At 42.2% G+C, this 24,671-nt stretch overlaps 3 protein-coding genes across 3 annotated transcripts; 2 read left to right on the top strand and 1 right to left on the bottom strand.

The window, feature by feature from the left end:
• The first annotated feature begins 1,192 nt into the window (after positions 1 to 1,192).
• Positions 1,193 to 6,802, top strand: LOC308283705 (cytosolic 5'-nucleotidase 3-like). Its single transcript, XM_080724174.1, has 9 exons — positions 1,193 to 1,332; positions 2,625 to 2,723; positions 3,287 to 3,356; positions 3,470 to 3,516; positions 4,100 to 4,185; positions 4,278 to 4,367; positions 4,511 to 4,673; positions 4,759 to 4,959; positions 5,865 to 6,802. The coding sequence occupies exons 1-9, from the start codon at positions 1,330 to 1,332 to the stop codon at positions 5,973 to 5,975; spliced, it is 870 nt and encodes a 289-aa protein (XP_080580300.1). The 5' UTR covers positions 1,193 to 1,329; the 3' UTR covers positions 5,976 to 6,802.
• Positions 6,803 to 7,557: 755 nt separating this feature from the next.
• LOC308283519 (peptidyl-prolyl cis-trans isomerase FKBP10-like) lies at positions 7,558 to 13,691 on the bottom strand. The gene is made up of 10 exons (XM_080723960.1): positions 13,380 to 13,691; positions 12,734 to 12,879; positions 11,982 to 12,171; positions 11,250 to 11,395; positions 10,924 to 11,113; positions 10,595 to 10,740; positions 10,215 to 10,404; positions 9,505 to 9,647; positions 8,872 to 9,035; positions 7,558 to 8,237 (listed from the first exon to the last, which is right to left on the bottom strand). Exons 1-10 carry the CDS (start codon positions 13,574 to 13,576, stop codon positions 8,058 to 8,060), a joined length of 1,692 nt encoding a protein of 563 aa, XP_080580086.1. The 5' UTR covers positions 13,577 to 13,691; the 3' UTR covers positions 7,558 to 8,057.
• A 1,179-nt stretch (positions 13,692 to 14,870) lies between these two features.
• On the top strand, positions 14,871 to 21,849 carry p3h4 (prolyl 3-hydroxylase family member 4 (inactive); the record flags this gene model as incomplete). Its single annotated transcript, XM_080723286.1, has 7 exons — positions 14,871 to 15,359; positions 16,651 to 16,800; positions 16,912 to 17,083; positions 17,186 to 17,314; positions 17,571 to 17,716; positions 19,404 to 19,487; positions 20,825 to 21,849. The coding sequence occupies 7 exons, from the start codon at positions 14,871 to 14,873 to the stop codon at positions 20,969 to 20,971; spliced, it is 1,317 nt and encodes a 438-aa protein (XP_080579412.1). The 3' UTR covers positions 20,972 to 21,849.
• Positions 21,850 to 24,671: the final 2,822 nt, after the last annotated feature.

Below are 24,671 nucleotides of genomic sequence, written 5' to 3'. Positions count from 1 at the left end.
TTTTGACATCTAATCCTATGTAATGTCTTATAAACCTGTAGATATAAGTCAGTTGCCATTGTGTTTGACTTTGTTTTCTTACTACCATTCAGACGAGGTGATTGTATTTTGGAAATGTATTATTTTATCCAGCGTCCAATCAATGTTGATCTCTGATAAATGTCATGACGTGTTTTGAAATTTGATGATTTTCTTTAGTGCATTCTCAGCTGGGAGTTTATTAGAGATCCCACCATCTCCTTTAACTGTCCAAAGATGACCACAAATGGGGGGGTGGGGGGAATGTATGTGGACTTTGTTTTGTTAAAAACTAAACAGAATTCCATTGTGAATGTGTAGCAATGGTATTCCAGTATTCCAACAGTAAGGTCTGTCCATACAGCTTTTCTATTTCAGAAATTTTAGGGAAGTCAGAAATTATATTAATTTCCTCTTTTTGGCAGTCTTTACTGCAGTTATTAAATGGAATAAGCTATATATTTTGCATTGCATGTGACAGTCTGATATTGTTTTATTGGATGTTCAAAATGCTATTGTCATAATTTGCAGTAAACATTTGTATAAATAACATTTTGTATGATCTGTTTTTGTTTTACCTCTTTATATGAGATGACTTACATTAGTGGAGACAAAAAGAAATCGATGTAGTTTGATGCATATATCACAGTATGAAGTTTTAATTAAACAAGACATTGATCTCTAGATCATTGGTTCTCAAAGTGGGGTCCGGGGAGCCCCATGTGTCCTTGAGGGAGTTCCTGGGGGTCCCCTGCTAAATGATAGGAACCAAATCGACCCTTATGGGTATAACTCAGATAGTGTACAAATAGGTCCATTTGGTTCCATTTAACAGTAATAAAAATTGGGGTCTTAGAGATAATAAATGCTAATAAATGGGGGTGCATAGCTTATTAAAATGGTTGAGAATCACTGTTATAGAGCTGTAATAATTCTCGTATGGGGGTCCCTGGCATATATTTTTAAATGGGGGTCCGCGGGGTAATAACTGTCAATTTGGGGGTCCTTGACATGAGGGGGTCCTATTAAATGGGAGTGCATAGCTTAATTCATGTCAAACTGGGGGTCCTTGAAATGAAAAAGTTTGAGAACCACTGCTCTAGATGGAATAGCAAGGTACTGGGTAGGAACCAATGTATAGTAGCTTTGGGACCACGGGGAAAGTACAGTGTGTCCGTCCTCTCCAGCACGTCAAGTAATGCAAGTTGTTAGCAACACTCTTCGTAGGTACAATACAGTTGTAGCGTCGTAGTCGTTTAGAAACGTTGTAATAACATTGCATTGCGACTGAGAGAAAACAACCCTCAGAAAATGGTAAGAGTTATTTTTTTTCTCTATTGAATGGCAAAGGCCCTGCTAGCCCCATATAGAACCTCACCCGTCGCTGCATACTGTTGTGCTCCGAGACGAGGTCCTATAAGGGTTTCCCCGTGGGGGGGGCGAACGCCCCAACGGTGCGGTAGAAAACACTCTTCCCGAAATTGTATCCACAAAGTAACGGTAGTTCCGAGCTCCCAGACTGTGAAAACCTAGCCAGGGTCAATAAAACATGAACCAGGGCACGAAACAACCCCTTAAAATAGCTAGTTTTGTCAGCCGGTAATGTTTACAAGCCTGGAAGTTGCAGCCGGAATGGTAGCATTAGCGGCCCCTCTGGTCGAATGTCTGTTCGAATGCAGCGACGGTTGGGGCTACGTTCGACCAGAGGGGCCGCTAATGCTACCATTCCGGCTGCAACTTCTAGGCTTGTAAACATTACCGGCTGACAAAACTAGCGATTTTAAGGGGTTGTTTCGTGCCCTGGTTCATGTTTTATTGACCCTGGCTAGGTTTTCACAGTCTGGGAGCTCGGAACTACCGTTACTTTGTGGATACAATTTCGGGAAGAGTGTTTTCTACCGCACCGTTGGGGCGTTCGCCCCCCCCACGGGGAAACCCTTATAGGACCTCGTCTCGGAGCACAACAGTATGCAGCGACGGGTGAGGTTCTATATGGGGCTAAGGCCCTGCATGGATGCACCACGCTAGCTTGTTTAGCTAACGTTACCCTGCGTTACGTCTCCATGTTCATTGTAGTACATTTTGTTCATATTGTGCGGTGCTGGTGGTGCTGTCCTCCCTGACAGTGGTGGGAAAAGTACTCACATGTTTTATCAAAATGTCAATACTGCAATGTAGATATATGGCCAAAATGTATATGGCTGAAGTGGTATAATGTATGTTTTGTAATTGTGTAACAGTATCAAAATCTACAAAGTAACTAAAGTTGTCAAATAATTGTAATGGAGTAAAAGTACAATATTTTGCCTCTGAGATGTAGGCTAGTGGAGTAGAAGTAAAAGTATTGAAAATTGGAAAGTACAAATACCTCAAAAGTGTACAGTACTTCAGTAAATACTTATTACTTGGATCAAGATCATCGTAGATTTTCTTCGTAGTCTGACTTTTACTATCGTATGATCGTATCAAAAAATATAAGAATAAAAACAAAAGGCAACTTAACATTTGAAAGAGATTCTCTGCTTGTTCAAAGCATACCAAGGTGACACCGCGTGCTCTCTGCACGCACGCGCGTGGCACGTTGTTGTTGTTGTTGTTGTTGTCAGATTGCAGAGTTATCGAACGCATCGGTGTTGATGAGGGACCCTCAGAGGGTAGAGGACATCATTAGAACCATGCAGAAGGCGGGTTCCAACACCTTGCAGGTACATGATGGACCAATGCTGTGGGTCTCAACCTGAGGTCCGGTCTGGACCCCCAGGGAGTTTTGTTTTTAATGTCAATAATTAAAGTAGCTATTCTTCTTCATAATAAGTGCTATACGAAACATCAGTAAAGTGGGGCGGAATCCAGCGTTTACCCCTACCCCACTCAACACTGTTACACAAGTACTGATTATCTAAGGGATTGTAATATCTATTCTAGTCCTAACTAGCTCAACTGTAGTTACAGCAGTGACTGAGACAACAGACTGAAAAACAATGCTGTATAAAGGGCCATTCACACTGAGCACTATAAGTATGACTATAAATATAGTTTTCACCAACTACGGTATATAAAAAAAAATACAATGGTGAACAATAGTTACAGTTATTTTTCTAGTTACAGTGCTCTGTGGGAATGGCACTTAACTGAATGCGAGTGAGCGCGCATGCGTGCCTGCAACTGGTGGAGGCCCACATAAAGTCACCTTTGGACCAATGTTGCCGCCAACCCAAAATGAGTTTGACAACCCTGTCCTAATTCATGTGATTTATGTTTGTCCAAGGTGATCGCAGATTTTGACATGACCCTCACAAGATTTTCATTTAATGGAAAGCGGTGTCCTACCTGTCATAGTGAGTAGTAAATGTAATTTTACAACTAATAGTTAAATTACATTAACATTTTTTTTTTAAAACATGAAATTATTTGTATATGTGATTTTGTTGCTTGTGCGTTTTACTTTCAGACATTCTGGATAACAGCAAACTTATCAGTGCAGAATGCAAAGAAAAGGTACTTTGGTTTTAGAGAACTGCTCATCAGAACAACTTCACATTTTACACTGATTAGATGAGTTATGTGTATGTATATGTGTTGGTCAGTGGTGATGTTTGTGAGTGATTGTTCATAACAACTAGTTCTTTGCCATGAACGTGAACGATTCGTTAATTTCCTTAAACTGTTACGCAGTGTTGGGGATTCGTTCATTTCCTTAAACTGTCCCCTCCGCCTAATACGCCTAATGATATATATTTGGCGATGGGGGTCTCTGGCCAAATACATATCATTTTGGGGCTTTTTGACATGAAAACTCAGAAAACTGTTAGGATTTAGAAGACATTTGTAGAATCAGCGGAACTAATCATTTGAACAGATCATTGCTGTGAATGTGAACACAATTATTCGTTCACTGGAAAGAATGTTTTTTTGCCCACCAAGGTCAGTGTAATCAAAGGTCACAGTCCATAACCCTGTGGATGATTAAATGGTGCCAGGAAACCTCATCCGTAAGATCCTCACTGGCGCTAATTGGGGTAAACATTGCTGTGTCTCTTCTAGATGCATAATAGCCAGTGTATTGTCCATTCTCCCTCAGTTGAAGGAGCTGCTCAACACATACTACCCCATAGAGATAGACGCGTCACGGTCGATAGAGGAGAAGCTGCCCCTTATGGTGGAGTGGTGAGTTGGATGGACAGACACCTCTGTGCAAGCCTTTGTATTGCCTTTATTGTATACATCCCTTCAACTTGGCTGCATCTTGCATCTCACAGGTGGACGACAGCCCATGAGCTTTTGGTGCAACAGAAGATTAAGAAAGACATGCTGGCCACGGTGGTCAGAGAATCTGATGCCAAGCTGAGGTAAGGACACCGGAGTCTGTTGACGCTTGAGATCCTACAATCACAATGAAGTCTCAAATACATTGGTCCAATTGTGATATTGTGACATCTGTCACTATATCATCCTCATTTTTAACCCCAGTGATGATGACTTATTTCCACAGGGAGGGCTACCAGTTCTTCTTTGACCACCTGCATGAGCACAGCATCCCACTCCTTATCTTCTCTGCTGGAATAGGAGATGTCCTAGAGGAGGTGATTCGACAGGAAAAAGTCTTCCACCCCAACGTCAAAGTCCTCTCCAACTTCATGGACTTTGATGAGACGGTGAGTTTTGAGTGAGATGATGGTACATTGTGTGCTGTATGTGTGCTTGAACACATTCCTAACTTGACATTCCTAACCCCTCCAGGGCGTGTTGAAGGCTTTCAAAGGAGAGCTGATCCACATCTACAACAAGAGGGAAGGTGCTCTGCTCAACACCGGCCATTTCCAGGAGCTGCGAGCGCGCCCCAACGTGCTGCTAATGGGAGACTCTCTGGGAGATCTGACCATGGCTGACGGCGTCCAGGATATGGAGAACATCCTCAAGATCGGCTTCCTCAATGACAAGGTTCACACACCGAATGATTCATCACCTAAGGCAGTGGTTCTCAAACGTTTTTGGCTGATTTCTGAAGCAGAGTACCCCCTGAATACAGCATTTTGCTTAGAAAAATGTACATCAAAAGTCCAGTTCCCAGTTGGTTTAACAATTTACAGATGAGCAGGTTCACACAAAGTCTGTCAATGTTTTGATCATTGACCACAACAGTAAAATACATATTCCCATTTTTTCTCACGTACCCCCTGCAGTACCCCCGCGTACCCCTAGCCCATTTGAGAAACACTGATCTAAGGCATATGACCACATTCAACCTGGCATCCCTATTTTTGGCATGGCATTATAGACGAAGGTTTTCTACAATGTTCAAAAAATAGTTGATAATATAGCCGATGTACAAGGTCACAATGTGTCACATTACAACGTGTTGTGAGCTTGCAGATCAGCTATTTCCACATGCAATAATGTTGAACAGTGAAGCATAAAATAGGGCTTAAGTGGTTAAACACTGCTGGCATAAGTAGTAAGATGAGTTGATCGGGATTTCTGTTAGACGGTATTTACCGGCCATTGACTGATTTGTTTCTGAAAAAGTTTAATTAGCCGTTAATTATGAACATCACCGGCCAATGTGGCCGATTGGGAAAATGCTGTTATTAGGCTATTTTATCATTAAGCCTATTATTAATATTGTTATTTGGATAAAGTAATAACATTGCATTATTGTAATACGTAGTTTACATTAAACCTATCATAATGGTTTAATTCCTAACAGCCTGGTAGCCAAAGATATATTAATGAGGGTTAACAAGGGTTCTCAACTTAAAGGGTTCTCCCCTTTAAGTTGTAACTGGGGAAAACAAATTGTGAAATTCTAATGTAGTTATTTTTTCTCCTCTTTGAATTGAACTCAGGTGGAGGAGCGGAAGCAGTCTTATCTGAACTCCTATGACATTGTCTTGGTGAAGGATGAGACCTTGGATGTGGCCAACTCCATACTGCTCTACCTCACTGGCAATAAGTGAACTTAGAATATGGTTCATCTCACTGGCGCACAAGTATTGGACTATCCATGCCAGGAAGGTGGCATCCAGTCGCAAGGCCCTGCTCAGAAAGTGCCAGTTGACAAGATTTCTCAGAACAAAGAAAGACTGGTTCTTTTTTATTTGCCAATTTATTATAGCTACACAGTTGTGTGAATGCACTTGGGTTTTGAAAATGTCATTCTACCACTACCGCTAAAGAACATTTGGTTCTTGTAGTCATTATCCATTGCCTGTCCACTCATGTTCATAAATATTTGGGGAGAAGCCAAATGTTACCGATAAGCACGTCTTGCAAACGTACAGAATGTACTGTAACAAATACATGTGGTTGTAGGTATTTAGGGTTTATTTTTGCAAGGGAGGGGAGATTTTTGACATGCAATGCCCATTGTCTCGTTCTCTGATTCTTAAACTTAATTTATGCTACATCATACAGCAGCGTCACTTACTGAAAATAACAGATTTTTGGCAAGTGATGCCATGAGTATGCAGTACGAGTATAAATTATGCTTTACATGTGACAAGGATAAAGGGAAGAAATCATGCAATGGCACTAAAAGGCAAAAACTTGTTTGAAAGGTATGTGCTGGTTTAATCCTGAATGGAAGTTTGTACTTTGCTATAATTTCATTTCTTCCCATTTAATGATGCTATATGGATATTATGTTTTACAAGGAAAACAGTTAACTCTTTTGTGTAATACAGTGTTACCAAGTGGTGAAATAGTTCACCTTATAACAGAAAAATGCCTGTCCTTGTTTAATTCCTGTTCACCGTAATGTTCACGTAAACACAATTAAAAGGTTTATCAAGGGGCTCCCATTTTTGTGGTGTCTATGCTTACTTACGTTCCAGAATTACCTCAGTAATCTCCCTGTTTACATATTTAAGAATTCTGAGAGCTTTATATCTAACCCCATGAGATATCAAAAAGGGTCTCTAAAAAGATCTTTGGACTTGTGCATCAGACTATACATTTACACATTATGCCCCTCAGCGACTATTGGTAAAGTCACTACACTTAGCCCTATTTTAGGTAGTAATTCTCAACATGACACAAAAACATCACACCCGTGTTGGCTGTGACGTGCATATCTCCTTGTATGGGCCGTTCTGTCTGTAACATCAGCTGTAGTGGTCGGGCTCTGTGTACTTTTTATAACATTAGTCTCTCAAAAATATGCTCACAACACGTTCCAACATTGACCATTTTTGCAACACCATCGTATAATCAGTGGTGTAAACTTTGGTACTGTCGTTTTTGGAGGATTGTACTAAAACAATTTTTACTCCACTACATTTAAACTGGTCAAAGAATATTCTATAAATATTGAATCAAACTACTTTTGTTATGTTTATTTTCTAGATGTGTGACTTAGCCAGGGATTGAACACTAGTATCACAGCGGACACAAGGCCACTCAACTGGTGAAGTTAAACTTTTGGCTAACATAAATATGTACAATCTACACTAATACAGCCTAAAGAATTATAGTATAATTTGGCAGGTAGGAGGATGTTAATGTGTTACTGTAACAGTAAAGAAAGGATACATGTTTTATTACAAAACGGTTGTTTATTATGTTCCACAACACTTAACACCTTTTATAATAAAAAAGTAAATCTGGTACTGCATAAAATAGCCTCTCAAAATATACAACCAATGGACATCATCTTTAAGTTTGGTGTAAGGGCCTACGGTACAGTGTCAACTCCAAACACTAGCAGCCTTTTCAAACGAACAAGCAGTTTCTTGGAATGATGGGCCTAGCCCTAGTGCTTGACAAGCTAGTTCAGTGCAAGCAGTTGAGGAAAAGTAATTTCAGTACAGAAGAAAACGTATTTTCTTTACTGACCATTACTTCTCTATTCACACTTAAAATATCATTCACCTTTAGAGAAACGAAATCCACCTATCCCCTTATCTTGTCTTGTCAGTTTTGGTTAAATTCAATTTCAGAAGAAATATTGCATAACCCTTGAATCAAGTGCGAAACAATTACAAAAGTGACAGTGATAATGCAATCACTGGGGTCCTGCACTTCCATGTAGAACATCCCATTCACAACTCCTCATGTTTGGGCTCCTCATCTGCTTTCAGTTTTAACTCGCTTGGTACAATCTTCCCATCCCTATTGCGGTCCTGGTTGTCAAACATATCCTTTATAATATTCTCGGCATCCAAGCCTGGCCGCAGACGACCTTTCCCTTCTTCAATCTGGTGCATGAGGAAGGCTGTAAACTGGAGAGAAAGAAATGTAAATGACAACTCTCAGCAACAAGACGACAAGTGTGGGTGTCAACTCTAGCTCTATAGTAAAGTGATTATAGTCAGGGACCCAGTCCCTGATAATGAGAGAGGACCTGTGATGTTCTGCCGTACTTTTTATTTCTGTTTTATCTATTAGTTCGGTCATTAAGGTCCACAGAATGAGAGGCCTGCTCTGCCGGAAACATCGCTTAAAAAAGTTATGGCCATTTGTATATTCACTGTCCCATCGACTTCACTATACAGGAAAAGAATACAAAAAATAAATGTGCTTTAAGTAGCATGTGTGGATTCAAACTAGGGGTTCTTCGTGATTCTGAATCCATTGCAAGCATTTGTTTTGCATGAAAAACATTCCTTGGGCAAATTTTTTTTTCCTGTATAGTGAAGTCGATGGGACAGTGAATATACAAATGGCCATAACTTTTTTCGCGATGTTTCCGGCAGAGCAGGCCTGTCATTCTGTGGACCTTAATGACCAAACTAATAGATACAACAGAAATACAAAGTACGGCAAGACATCACAGGTATCACCCCTATTCCTTGAGCTTTTGGGCTTGTGGGTCCTTGACTATTACCTATAACAAAAACTGTGGAGATTGCTTACCTCCACCAGAGGCACCTCTTTGTCACCATTGAGGTCCATGGCAGGGAACAAGGGATCTGGGCTTTCTCCCAGCCACACAAACATGTATCCCTCAGGCACACCCTTCTGTAGGTCCACCAATTCCAGCTCAAACAACAACACTGCACTGCTAGGCACACCTTTGGCTACAAAAGGGGAAAGAGAGAAGAACACATGAGAAAACAAGAAATGATACAGCTTGTGGCAAGCTAAAACCCCTGAAAAGTACCGTCATGACTCTTGCATCTTACCTTAACAAAAATATAGATATTCAACTCAAGAATTAAATTAAGGGGGCTTTAACATCTAAAGCTCACTAGTGGATTTATTCATGCACTCTTGTATAGGCACAAACAATCCAACATCTAATATTAAACATTACAAAATAACTTGCAAGACTATTTCAGAGACCTAGACAATTTAATTCTTATTTAATCGACCATACAGAGTATGCCATAAAAGGACTGCCGGTGAGGAGAAAGTGCTGAAAAGGTCACTACTAACACAGCGACTGAATATAGACCAGCTTGCACTTCACACAAGCTGGTAAAAACTAAAAGAAAGAAAGTGAGGGTCCATATCATGTACATTATGAGAGCACACATGCATACTGACCTCCTTCTTCACCGTGTCCCAAGTGAGGCGGAACGACTGCCCGCCTCCTCTCACCCACACACATGCCGCGCAGAGCTTCATCCAGACCCTGGATCACTTTGTTTGAGCCAAGTGTTGTGCTGGGAGCTGTTTCATAGTGGTCCCTGTGAACGAACCAGACAATAGTTGTTAAAATGTACTCAAACCTCTTTTACCATTAGTCTTAAAGGAGTAGTTCACCCCCCCAAATGACTTATTTTCTATTTGACTCGAGTTCAATAATATTTTTTGGTATTTGTCACATGATTCACAAGACAAAAAATGTATCATAGTAAATTTACCCCCATTGATTTTGGATGGGGACCAAAATGTGGGTCCCCATCCGGAATCAATGGGGGTACATTTATTGGAATTAAATTATTGTCTTAGTAATGCGACAAAAAACAAAGAATATTATTGAACTCAAGTCTACATGGCATGAGTAATCCATAGGGAAAAAAAGTCATTTTGAGGGTGAACTACTACTTTAATAGCTCACGTAACAATACTAGTGCTGATATATATACTTGAAGCTATTGCACATTTTGTTTGGGTTCTCTACTTATCTTGTGTTACAATATACTATGCTTTTTTTGCTGTTTGTGTCGGTTTCAATGCAAGGGAGAAAAAAGGACTACATGTATTGACCAAGAGGATGCAGTGTAGCAGTGTGTGAGGCAGAGGGCACTCACGAGGAGTAGAGGAGGGTGCCATCCATCAAGGAGCAGTTGTACCGGTACTGAATCAAATCATCAACTTCACTAGTCGTGTTGCATTCCTGTGGCTTGTGAAGGATGTCAATCGCAACAGTATCTTTGGGGTTGTGGAAGTCGATCACATGGATGTCAAACACCAGCACTGCAGAGCCAGGAATGAGCTTTTCTACAATGATGGATAGAAAATAATCAGTGAAGTCATTTCCATAAATACTGATCAAGAATTTATGAATTTCATTCCCACATCTTCATTGTCAGTCTTGTTTTAAAAATGTAACCTTTGTGCTGTATGCGTTCAATTAATAAAGATCCTTTGCACAAAAACACCCCAAATGATCTATGGTTCAGAGACTCACCAACACCCTGTTCTCCATAAGCCATGTGAGGTGGCACGGTGACTTTTCTCTTCTCTCCAATACACAGCCCCTGCAGGGCTTTGTCGATCCCTGAAATCACATAGCCCTTGCCGATGTAGGTGTTGTAGGTACTGTTACGCTCGTAGCTGCCAAATGAGAAGTGAAAACATATTGTAATACATAATAATGGATTGTATTTTTATAGCGCTTTTCTAAGCAAGTTGCAAACTCAAAGCACTTTACAATGGTCCATTCATTCATACATTGTGACCTCAAGTTGTGCAAACAATATGAAACTATGCTTGATAACTGCCGGTACTTTTCTCTACCTCGAGTCAAAGGCAGAGCCATCCTGGAAGGTGCCATTGTAGTGGTACCGGATGTAGTCTCCAACCACTGTCTTGCGGGTACAGTTCTTCGGCACCTCCTTCACCACCACTGTAAGCTTGTCTTTAGTATTGAAGAGGTCCACCATCTGCACTTCAAACACCAGCGTGGCTTGTGGAGGAATATTGGCACCTGTTGACATAACAACCCTGCTCAACTGCACTTGACCACATCTCTTTAATGTGCATAATAACTAACTAGAGACACACAGCCACTTTGCATAAAGACGCCACCCAAGTTATGTGGTTTGAACATTGGTTTAGCCTACCAGATCCCTTCTCCCCATAGGCCAGGAAGGGTGGAACAATGATGACTCGTCTCTCTCCCACACACATGCCGATCAGACCCTCATCCATGCCTTGGATGAGGTGGCCCTCTCCCAAATACGTATCATAGGTTGAATTCCTAGTGTAACTAAATGAAGCAAAATAAACACAAACACACACAAATAGGTTAACTTTGTTTTTAAGAGGTCAAGATTCTAATACTATGCTTCCTTTAAAGTTACAATCCAGGACTAGTTTTAATGAAACAAATACGACCAGGACCAGTTTCTACTGGATTGATAGATCCAGTAGTGACTGGTCAGCTGACCTCAGAGCTCTAAGTGGGTTGTGGTGATGTAGAAGTGCAGCCATATAAGGGAGGGACCAGCCCATTGAGAGATTTAAAAGCCTAAAGCAGAAGCTTAAAATCAATGGAGTGATGCTAATGCCAAAACTGGTGTGATTTGATAAAAGGTTTTGGTACCAGCAGCAGCGGCATTCTGGACCCGATGCAGGCGCCTGGGTGAGTATTGGTCAATGCCAGAGTATAAAAGGCATCACAATAATCAAGCTTGCCCTTGATGAAATAAGGCATGGATCACCTTTTCGAATTTTATAAATGGAGATTTACCTTGGCAAGTTGGAGGGGGAAAAACTGTATGAGACATACGTCTCATACATATAGCAAATTAATCTATGAAGCACATGGTGTTGGAACTGAAAAGGTATCTCACCTGGTGTCAAAGACGTCTCCATTCAACAGAGTACCATTATAGTGGTAACGGATGTAGTCTGTTGCAGCAGAAGTGCGTTTGCAGCTCTCTGGTTTGCTGATGGTGCGGATCTGGACCTTGTCCTCTGCATTCCAGATGTCCAGCAGGTGAACATCAAACACCAGCACCGCATCAGGGGGGATAACGCCACCTATCAGACACAAATCAACACTCCGCTCACTTATCTGTGGGGTGAGGCTTTTTAAAATTGGCTTAAGGGAGGGGTGCCGACTGGTCCAGGCACATATCAGCACTGATGCCTGACAGCGTGTCCAGGGTTCGAGTCCCAGCTATCAGCCATAACCATATAAGGATCCCAATCCCAATGCAGCTACAAGCTGTGTGTTGTTTAACCTGATGTCATGGCATCAGGTGCAAACAAATCAGTCAAATCCATATATGGGCACAAAAGGGGGCATGCCCATATATGGGAATATACTGACACCAGGGATCTCCCTAATTATAGGGAGTCCCTATGGGCATAAAAGGAACAAAGACTACAGTCAGACTGTCAGTCGGATTGGTGGTGTGACAAATCAAAATCATTTAGATTCCCTGTCCATTGGGGGTATTATTCTAAAAGTCTTCCATGATCTCCTCGTCTGTTACATCTCTAAGGGCTTCTAGTCTTCTTATGTAGAACTTATAGGGCTTCTAGTCTTATGTAGACTGTAGATAGTATAGGTCTATATATAGTATATAATAGATGTTACCTGTTCCTATGGTTCCATATGCAAGGTGTGGAGGCACAGTGATCTTCCTGCGCTCATTCACACACATGCCCTGAAGCCCCCGGTCCATTCCTGTGATGAGTCTGCCCAACCCCACCTGGCTGATGAAGGCATTACCACGGTCATGGCTGCAGGGGAGCAGAGAGGTGATATGAAGGTTTTAGAAGATAAAGTTACAAAACTGAACAACAACAATAAAGCGTAGGCTATATAAAGTAAGTAGTCGTGTGTCCCGGTACTATTTTGAATGAATACGTATCATGCATTAGCGAGTCGACTATAAATAACTAGTTAGTATGGTTTGAGAAAAAATATTTGCCATAGCCAGGCCTACACGCATCAGATAAGCCTTCATTGCATGATGAGGGTCAGTACATCGTTAGATTACATGACACGTCTGCAAGTCACGGTACCGTCCGTTCTACCGCTGCAAGATTATACAACACGCTTGAACTCAGCAGGGTTCATTCAAGGATAGCGGTCATCAGACAGTTTGAGCAGGGAATGGGAAACATTTTGTTCCTATTTCAACAACCTAGATTATTTTAGCAGCTAAACAATGGTTTTCTCAGAGGGGGTTGCAGTCAGGCCCAAATCACGACACTGACACAACGTAGGCTACACGTACCTGGAATCGAACTTTTTCCCATCTTCGTGGAAAGTACCGTTGAAGTGATACCGGACGAAGTCCTCGTTTTGCACCTCTCTCGCACAAACTCTTGGGATACTGTACCGATCGATAACGACATCCACCGTCGCGCCGGGGTCGCACTTCACATCAAATACAGCGGTGTAAAGCAAAACCAGACACAGTGCGAGCGCCATTGTATTGTAGAAGCCTGATACCGTCGTGTGAATGAATGTAGTCGCAGAAATGACTTCTCCGCCAGTACTTGTAACTAGAGGAACGAAGCGCAGAGCTGCCGTGGGACGTGTCTTTTCAAGCAGAGGGGGAGGTGTGGCCCCCCAGGACCCCTCCTTTTAAATGGAATTCTGTAAACGTGTAATGCCAGCCAGGTCCCCCCAGGACAACTGAGGACATGTCATATAATGCCTGGCTGAATCCATCCTGATTTGGATTTGTTGATTAATTTACTGCTTCATTGGAAGGACTTCTTAGCGACAATATTGAAGATTTTCCTGAGCCTATTTTGAGGAAGCTTATGTGGAATTGTTTCCGTGCACAATGCACATCTGTCTGCTGCCTCCCCAAACAAACTCATCTGGTTCTGATGTAGCTTCAGGGTCCTAAAATACCCAACATGTTAAAACAGCGACCCCCTCAACAGTTTTCACAGTTAAAATGTTGAGGTGCCTTTTTAGAGACTTAAATGTTTTTGTCTTCCTGAATTTCCCCGGGTGATAAAGGTTTATATATTATCTTATCCTATGTATTAATTTGTTGCCCCCTGGTGCGCATTGTTGCGCGTTTAGGCCTTCAAACACCAAGCGTCCGTCCATGTCTGAGCATGCCAATATTGTTTGGAATGTAGAGCAGTACTGCTTGCTGCATAAGGACTGAAATACCAAGGTCTGACCTTATAGCTGGCACCTTGACAAACTGTGTGTAAAAAGTATCATTGAGCCCAGTTCAACCATGCAGGAATTCAAAATGACTGCATATGTCTAATTTCTTAACGAGGGCACACCATTACGCACTATTATGTTGATTAGTTGTTTATTTTGAATTTAAAGCATGTTGTCACCGACAGGCGCAAGTTTGATGTTTACAGTATCCTGTTACTTTGTAGCACTTAATTGTTTCTTTGCAGTCTGTTTACATGACCATTGACCTGTTGCTGGCCTACTCCGATCTGGCTATTTATTGTTCTGAATAAGAGCGACTGCTATTTGCTTAAATAATAAATACATAATCCAGATCGGTTGGGCATTATGACCCAGGGAAAATCTAGGCCTGGTGAAACTGTTTCCTCTTGTAGATTCCCTGCAGCTGCTGAAGACCCGAAAATCCCATCCTGCTCCTCTATCCCCACCTCCTGCCTCTGTCTGTACCGGGCCCAGTACACAGGCTACGTGCAGTCAGACATGCCCATTCACCTCTAAAAGACGCCTGAAGATAGAAATCCAACCTTTGGATACTTTCATTGGCGAGGGAATCATGTCCCTGAGAAGCAGAGAGAGTTGGCCTTATCATTTTATTTGCGTGGCTTTTGTGCTCCCAGCTCTAGTAGTGGTCGAGGCTCAGTATGAAAAGTATAGCTTTACGAGTTTCCCAAAGAACGACATCATGCCTCTGGACGCTGCCTATGGACACGCGCTGGAGCAGTACGCGGTGCAGAACTGGGGGGAAACCGTCAAGTACTTGGAGCTGAGCTTGAGGCTGCATCGGCTGCTGAAGGACAGCGAGGCGTTCTGCAGCCACAGCTGCAGCTCTGTGGGCGACATGGGGGACAGTGTGGACAGCAGCGCCCAGCGCTTCAACGACACCAGCCTCCGCATCATGCGACACTTCATGCTGCGGGCTTCTTGTCTCAAAAAGTGCAAAGCAAACTTTCCCGTGTTCACAATAAGCTACCCACGGAGGGACGTGCTGGAGGCTTTCGAGAGCAGAACGCCATATCGGTACATACAGTATGCACATTTTCAGGTGAGGAGGAGGACACTGTATGGAGACAGTCTGTTGTTGTCAACTTGGGGCTTTGATCAAAGGCGCATCATGTCCCATTGGCTGTGATGAGTTGGAAGACATTTACAGCCCCAAGACAAACCACACAGCAGAGGTCTTGTAGGTGGATATAAAAGCTATATACAGTGGTGTAAAGTAACTAGCCTACATTTACTATACTGTACTTAAGTACAGTTTTGAGGTATCTGTACTTTACTTGAGTATTTCACTTTAACTTCTCCACTACATCTCAGATCCAGATAAATAAGTTATTTGAAAACTGTAGTTTCTAGTTACTTAGTTTGTAGATTTTGATTATTATTACAAAACCACTTAGCCTAGCCTATATACATTTCGGCCCTTACAAAATAGCCGAAAACTTGAAATGGGACATTCTGCATAATGAGTACTTTTACTTTAGCCTACTCGAGTACATCTTGAATTCATTCCAGACTGTAACAGTATCCTATTTCTACATTGTATACCTTTTCAACCACTGGCTATGGCTATATGGTCTAAACTTTATATTATATTGGCTTCATTGCTGCTCTAAGTCTAACTGTATAATCTCTAAACAACGCGAAGCAGCTATTAGGCTAGCATATTTATATAGCCTACACTGTTCGTGGTCCAGATTTACCGAGATTGACTCAATGAGAGAGCGAGATGAAAGCATAGCCTAGGCTAGGCTAGGTAGTCTAGTCTCCCTCCTGTCGATAAACCTGCAACTGAGAAGTTGAGAATGTGCCACGTCCCTCCACAGGCACCCCGTTAAACAATCCCCAGCTGGTACAATCACCCTATTATTCTCAGAATCTCAGCCAGACACAGGAGGCACGCCTTGATGTGGGCTACTGCTTTCTCATAATACAACGCATAAAGTCAAAGTCCTGTTTAGTTAGATCACCTAACCTTAACATTTATTGTCATTTAGAACAGTCTATTGTCATATAATATGAATTCTATTTAATGGACATTTGTGTTCATTCAGTTACTAACAAAATACACATGGTCTCTATGGTCTCTTGACAGGGCATTAGTGAAACATTGATGGAGCTGAGGGGCATAAGGTCACATCATCTGGTGTTAGGGGCTAGGAGGGTGCACTGTACATTTGAATGATTTGTTTCCCTGATTGATTCCCTGCGTTTCAGTGACATTAAATAAAGCCCAGTATATTCTCATTACAATCTCAGGCCAAGACTAGAGGCTGTCTTATCATTATTAGTAGTAGTGGCAATGATGTAATACTTTATTTACATTTCTGCTTCAGCTTAACAACCTAGAAAAGGCTGTTTCGGCAGCACACACTTTCCTGCAGAAGAACCCAGATGATCCCTACTTGACAAAGAACATGAACTACTACAAGAGCCTGTTGGACCTGGAAGAATACCTCATTGACATTGAGGAACGCCCCTATGAGGTTTGTGCTTTAATAATATTGCCCTCCAGATGAACACCCTTTGCTTTTAAAATGTATGGTGGCGACCGTGGCGTTGCACCCAATCCAACACTAACCTTGTCTGTTGTTCAGAATGTGTTCCTGAAGGCTGTGAAGCTGTACAACAACGGGGACTTCAGCAGCAGTGCTCGAAACATGGAGCAGGCAACCATTGAGTTCTTAAAAGCATACGATGTCTGCTTAGCAGCCTGTGAGGGCTCATATGAGATTGTTGAGTTCAAAGACTTTTACCCGACCCTGGCAGGTAAGAACATGAATGTATTCTACTGTTACTAGAGCAGTTCAAATACAATATATATATATATATATATTGTCTTTCTTATTGTTTCCTTCTTGCTCCCTTCAGATCTGTACACTGACGTGCTAAAATGTAAGGTGAAATGCGAGGCGGACCTCACTCCCAATGTTGGCGGATTCTTTGTGGAGAAGTTTGTTGCCACCATGTACCACTACCTCCAGTTCGCCTATTACAAATGTAAGGACTAGTGAAAATGACTACAATCATGAAAATGGGATATAGTTGTATTAGCTTTACACAGTGGTTCTCAAAGTGGATTCCAGGGACTTTGTGGGTTCCTTTATGGGGGTCTAAATTGACCCATGCAAGGCTTTAACTCTGACAGTGTACACTCTGACAGTGTACACTGTCAGAGTTAAGGAGAGACCTTGAAATGTGAAAGTTTGAGAAACACTGCCTTAACAGAACAAGCCTCTTCTCTATTGCTCCGCAGTGAACGACGTAAAGAACGCTGCTCCCTGTGCGGCCAGTTACATGCTGTTTGACCCCAGTGACAAGGTGATGCAGCAGAACATAGCGTACTACCACTTCTACGAAGAGCAGTGGGGACTGGAAGACGGACACTTCCTGCCTCGGCCGGTGAGCAGAAATAATCAGCCTTACTATTATTGATTTGAAGTGGAAACACATTATGAAGGTGTTTGGGTTTCAAGTTCAAATCTGCTGCTGAGCCAATCAAGCAAAGTTATGTGAAATTAAAATGGAACAGGAAATAGGTATGCCACCTTCTGGAAACCCGGGATTACAGTTATCCACAGAGTAGCCTGGGATCAGTAGCATTTCGGGTTTCTGATCCGGTCTGGAGCGGAAACAACCTACGTCATGTTGTAGTCATTAGATGGACTACACTTTGGCCGTAACTACCAAACCGGGAAACAGTTTTAACCCAAAATAATTCCCCGGGGCGGCATAGCTCAGGGGTAGAGAAACCGTTATTAGAGAACGAAGGGTTCCCAGTTCGAATCCGGGCTCCCCCTGAGTTAATGTCGAAGGGTCCTTGGGCAAGACTCTGAACCCCTAATTGCTCCCGGTGAGTAGGTTGGTGCCTTGCATGGTTTCCTCCGCCACCGGTGTATGAATGTGTGTGTGAATGGGTAAAGCGCTTTGGACAAAAGCGCTATATAAATGCACCATTTACCATTTACCACGCTCAAGGGCATAATTTTAGGGCCTACGCAATAAAATCCTTGATGCGGCGTAGTTTGGCTTATTTTTTGGAAAGGTTCGTTTGGTATATCCATCTTTTAGTCCAACTCGTAGCGACTGGCAAGACTATACTTCTTGAGCATTTAAATATGGATTAGGGAAACAAACAGAGGGTACTAAAACAAAGCAACACCGCTTTCTGTCTGTTCCCGGTTGAGGCCAGCCACGCCTAGACCAGATCACACGGCCTGTTTAAAACGAATACCGGGCTTTCCTTTCGTGGAAAGCCTGGTGAGGTTATCCACAGAGCCTAATGTGGTGACAACTGCTGCTGTCAATCAGCATGTTCAGGTTTTGGTACCCAGCATTGGCTGGGTTAATGTGTGGTTGATATAGGCTCTCCTTCTGTCACCCCATCTCCCTTTCTCCCACACCATCTCCCTCTCCCTTCCCTATCTCCCCTTCTTCCTCTCCCTCTCGCTGATCGCGCTCTGGTCTGACGTCACACACAACAGCAAACGTCATGGATCTCCAATATATGGGCATGTGACATCAAGCTCTGGACTGACAATCACACAACAGAAACCATTGCATATTAACACCAATTTACATGCATAATCCGCCCACCTGCATTTATGAACTTATATATTGTATAATGTAGAGTCACTACGAATGGGGGTTCCAGTGAGTGGTCTTTGATAATAGTAGAAAGCAGCAGCAAAGCTCTCACCAGCAGGTTGACACACCAAACCAATGCAGGAAAATCTATAGTACAAACTGTTATTGGCGTGAACGTTGACACGATTTTAAGGGTGGCAATTAGAGGCCTGTATAATAGTCCTATAAAGACGTTTTCATCCTTTGGTTATGCTTTGCCTTGTGTTGCGTTTGTAGCATGCCAACTTTGCATGTAATTGAGTAAACCCACAAAGCACAGTCCTTTGCCCTCTGAAAACGGTCGGTTTTGCTGAAAATCCTTAACAGACTGAAAGGCAAAAAAAAGAAACAGTAAAACAAACAGCACACAAAACAACACGTTGTTTTGCAGGATGCCGTGAAACTTCAGCTTTCTTCTGCTGTTTGGGTCAGCTGAAGACAGGTTGTCACATTTGTTTTTCAGGAGGCTTTGAGGTACTTTAACCAGACAATCAAACAGAGGGAGATGTTAGCGTTTGCACAAAACTACCTACAAACGGATGACGAGGTAAGTTCAGTATGGTCTTTAAAAAACTGTGTGTGTGTGTGTGTGTGTGTGTGTGTGTACTGTGTGTGTAAAAATAAAAATTAAACCACCGGTTCGAATTGGAGCGGTGAATTTGAGCAGCTATACCGTGTGTGTGTGTGTGTGTGCGCATGCGTGTCTAGGCTGCGCAACAGTGGCCTTCTCAATCTGTTCCTGTTTTTATAGTTTAAAAATCCGGCCACGCGCCGTTGTACTACTGAAACATACTGTAACTCCGGCCATGCACCGTTGTACTAATGAAACCACTCCGGCCACATACCGCTGTACTAATGAAACATACAGTAACTCCGGGCACGCACCATTGTACCTCGGTCAAAGCGTGTCAAATTTCATACTAATCGGGACAGACAGTTGGGAGCACACCGCTCCGAAAAACATGGATTTCCTGTGTGGGAAGTACTAATTAGGTTTCCTACATTTCAAGCCTTGCTTAGCCAGACTGCACCGGTGGATTAGTCTGATTCCAGGCTACTACATTTCTGCAGCTTCTGCAGGAGTGCGGCTTCACGGGAAAGTCTCTTTAAAAAGGATGTGAAGAAAATGTTAGTCAACTACATGAAACAGTTCTGTGATTACTCACTCCTTTACTAGGAATGAGTAAAGGAACTCCTGAGTAGAAACTAACTGATGATGACATGACTACTATAGTGTGTGTAAAGGCCAGCACAAGGAAAACGTTTAAAAAAAAAAGTAGATGAAGATTGGGGGGAGGGAAGGTGCTGTGTTTTCCGCCAGCCGAGTGTGGTATGTGGCTGGGAAGTGTTGGCTGCTCGGCCCGGGCCACATGTATTTAACTTGGGTTAGCCCCTCCCAGTTCACCGCACTGACTAGACCTGAGAGGGGGGAGGAGGCACATAACAAAGATGAGGTGAATTACAGGGTGCTGAAGTGAAGAGGGAAGATTTGACAAAGAATCCACAGATATATCCAAAGCAAGAAAGGAATGTTTGCAGAGCCCAGTGCTGTGTTCTACCTGATATGGGGTCTACGCCGTATGCTGTGAAAAAAAAAAGAGAAATAGCGTGAACCCTTGAAAGTAGGGTATCTGATAGGCATTATGCACTGGCGTATGCGCTGGCCACAGGAATGGCCGTGGATCGTAGATTATAGTATGCCCTAAAAAATATTCTAGAACACCACTGGCCGAGCCGTACCTCAGTGGTGAATTGGTGATACTTTGTGTTGTGTTCTTGGCTTGAAAAGCTGTTATTTTTGGAACTTATAAATTACTCTTTAGGTATGAACCAGACAGATGAGAGAGACCAATGAATGACTATGTATGATGTGTTCATCAATAGGATGAAGTAAGACCAGAGGAGGTCGGCACCAGTCCTTCAGAACCACCTGATGCCGAGTTTGAGGGGATAGGAGACTACGAGGAGTCCTTTACTACCGACTGGTGGCAGGAACCCAAAACCAAGTGGGACACTGGGACTGATGACTGATGTCTACTGCCCTCATCCAGCTGCCTTCTGACTGAGTACCATGACAAATCATGTGTACAAGTTACAGAAACAGACTCTGTGCATTCACAATAACAGTAGAGCAATAAACAAACAAATGTGTGCACTATTGGCACAAATGGTATTGATGCGCACACACACACACATGCATGTGTTGATCAACACAATCTTTTGGGTCTGTCCACCAGGTAAAAAATATTATTTAAACTGTAGATGGATATACCTCTTTGTGCATATTTCAGTGAGGTGCATGTATAAATTATTGCCTTTGTCACATTTTTATTTAATTAAAGATGCCCTGGTGCCTTGCTACTAGGAAGGTGATGAATGTTGAATGATACTGTGCACTTAAGTTGTGTGGAGAATCATCTAAATCAATTGCCAAAATGTTTCAACTTAAAGTTGATTTATTTCTAATTAAATGACTGTTTTGTTAGTACAAGCTTGTCCCTTGACCCTTTTAAAACAGTCATTATGGAGCAAGGAAATGTGCACCATTCTCAGTACCCATAGCTGCACAATTCAAGGACATAATGCACATTTTGTATCCTCAACCATCATTCCTGTAAAATATGCGTTTCATGTCATGTCAAGACAGATGCAATAAAAGGTACATTTCCTATACTAGGAGCAGGAGTGGTAACCTTTTAGGATTAGGTTGTTCTGCTTCATCTGATATGGCATGTGTATCAGAGGAGACATCTATAGCTATTTTATCATCTTATAGGAGCCCTTCAGGTTGATATGCCACCTCCGCTATCGCATCGGTGGCATATCAACCTGTCGGTCTCCTATCACTCGATAATCAGGTTAATCCCCGCTGAGCGAGATGTTATCCCTTACATATTTACCCCTTATCACTAAACTTCTTTGCCCTTTTTTTGAAAAAACATTTGAAAATACTTCAAATAACCGATCTACATCGACACGTTGTGAGCTTTTTTTTCCTCCAAAATAGTAAGAAATGGTTAAGGGTTAAAGCATGGACGAAAATAGAGCCACTAGTTTCAATTGTACCATTACCATCCCTACCCTAGGACCAACCAGACCCAAGAGCAGCCACTAGAGGTCCTCAGTGACAAGGAAATCAGGGAATTACATTGAGAGAATAAAGGGTAAAAATGCTTCCATGACCAACACAATGAGGTATTAAAATGAAAAATATATTATGGTTTCACTTTTTTTTATTTCGTCTCCCCATCTCAGTTCATTCTTCCATAAGGTTCTGTCTTTTTTTTCTTCTCAATTCAAAAGTGTCTAAAAAATACAGGGTATGATGCATCTTTTTTTTTCCCTTTACCTTCCAGATTGTATTTGATACCAACTCTGTACAAATTGTAGTGCAAAACTCAACCAAATCAAAATGCATACACACATATCAGACAGGCTTTCTTTTCAACCCTAACCTAGGTATATCTCTTTAATCTCATTTACATTAGGGAAAACTTCATTACAAAGTCTCTGAGCTGAAGTGTCGACCCAGGGCTCGAGGGCTATTAACAAATGTACAAAAAATCCATAACATTTCTGTGAAAACTGGAATGATTAAAGAGATGGCTGGCTTCGCCATTATGCCATGTTGATGAATGAATGGATATGGAGAGATTTACAGATGCAGTTCATGTCACAAAGACAGTTTTGCTGAAACCAATAAAACAAAATTATTTTAACATTGTCAATCAATACAGTGTTTTTAACATTCAGTATACTTTGCAAATTATTTACAAAAAAGTGTGCATACAATTAGTTAGTGCTCATTTTATGTTGATAACGTGACATAAAAACTGTTAAAATCTTTATTGATGTGCTGCCTTGTGGTACGGCGACTGCAGAGCACAACAGGTCATAGAAAGATGATATTTTAGAGGTAAAAACCTATCTAGCTGTGAGGTTTATATGGACACCACAGCCCCTAATGCACAATTTATACTTGGTTGTGCATTGTGTCGCTCAGCCAAAAATGGCTGATCTACAAACTCACAATGTGTGGCATCACAAGGCATCATGAGTTTGTAGATGTGCTATTTTTGATGCATGACACCGGCACACAACTAATTATAACTCAGGCTTAAGCAGCGCTACAGTGTAAACACTTACATTCTCTTTCCATTCTTTAAAAATCTTGTAAACTCAATCATTCACCCATGTACAGTACAAACATAGAAATTAAACCTCCTTAAGATACAAACCTTGTGCCCCAAGAAGGTGATAAGCACACACATATTTGTTTTCATTAAAACTAATGGTGGAATGTATGTTTGTCAGTCTGGTTGAGAACACAAAGTTACGGTCTCTGTTGCTTTTAATTTCAGTTTTTCAAAAAAGATCCCAAAACCATAATGCCTAGCTTCCTTTTTTTTGTACCTGAAAACTTGTGGGTGGCAGATAGGACTCCTTTAGTGAAAATTACAACAAACAAACAAACGCAAACCCATTCATTTGTCTGCGCTCTAACACTTTACAGGTTCGTATTCAAGTCATGTACTGTATGTAAATATTCATTAGTTGTTCCAAAATCTCTCTTTGGAAAATAATTGCCACTGTCCAATGCAGTAGTTGATTTCAGTTAAATCTGCACTGTTATAACATGCTGCCAGGTATAAACCTATGGACAAGTTGTCTGTTCTGAGATGCAACTGTACCATCTGTACGAGGCCTAGCCTTGGAGGGGCAGTATAACAGACAGTAGCTCAGGTCCGTCCTCTTTAAGACAAGAACAACTAGTCAGCTCCTACGTCATTTCAATAGTCTGTTATACACAGCCAGTCTGTGCTAGTAGGCCAGCATTTCATTGTGGACTTGTTCGGCGGCCACATACTTTGTATACAAGCAGGCAGGCAGGCATTGGAAAGACATGTTTCATATTGAATTGGTCCACCGTTGATATGTTCTTCATCAGACTGTCTAAGACGTAAGGAGAGGAGGTACACAGACACTGCGAAGGGTGAAGAAGACCCCAAGGTCTCCCCCAAGGGACCGCCACCTGACCCCATCCTCAGTGGCCTACTGGCAGGAACCACAGGAGTATGATTGGCAGTTATGGTGTGAGGAATCCCAAGAGCCCCTAGGTGGGCGGAGCCCAGCAGGGGGACAGACAAGGAGCAGACAGTAGAGGGGAGGAAACAACATGGGAAGAGGTTTGGAGAGATCTAGGACAGGAGTGGAAGACTTTGCTTTCTCCTCTTCTCTGATGTGGAAACGACACAGTGCGAGGAAGACAAACATGAAGACAGAAAGACAGACAGGTGTCTTATCCTCCACCAGATCTGAAATAGAAATAAAGGACAGTGCTCAGTGTAAGAGATCATTTCAGGTGGAAATAAAAGCTGGTGGGGAACGCAACAGGACCGAATGAGTGAATAGAAAAGTGAAGATGCCTTTTTTTTTCACGATTTTGTAACCCATTTTTAAACAGTGCCAATTGCCTAAGCTGTAATCCTGGCTGCTACTCTCCTTCGGAGAGCCCCGAACTGAGAACATGCTTCCTTCAATGCATGAGGAGTGAGAACGCTGCTTCTTATCACCTGACGGGGGAGTTTCCCCAGTGGGACGTAGCGCGTGGAGGGTACACGTTATTCCAACCAGTTCCTTTCCCCTCCATAAGGCGTTCTCGGTGACGTCACCACCAACCAATAAGTGTCGTCATATACCCACATATCCAGCACAGATCGCAGTACTGCTG

The sequence above is a fragment of the Nannobrachium achirus genome (assembly GCF_963921795.1).
Source record: "Nannobrachium achirus genome assembly, chromosome: 4".
NCBI classification, from domain to species: domain Eukaryota; kingdom Metazoa; phylum Chordata; class Actinopteri; order Myctophiformes; family Myctophidae; genus Nannobrachium; species Nannobrachium achirus.
This window is presented reverse-complemented; position numbering and strand designations above follow the sequence as displayed.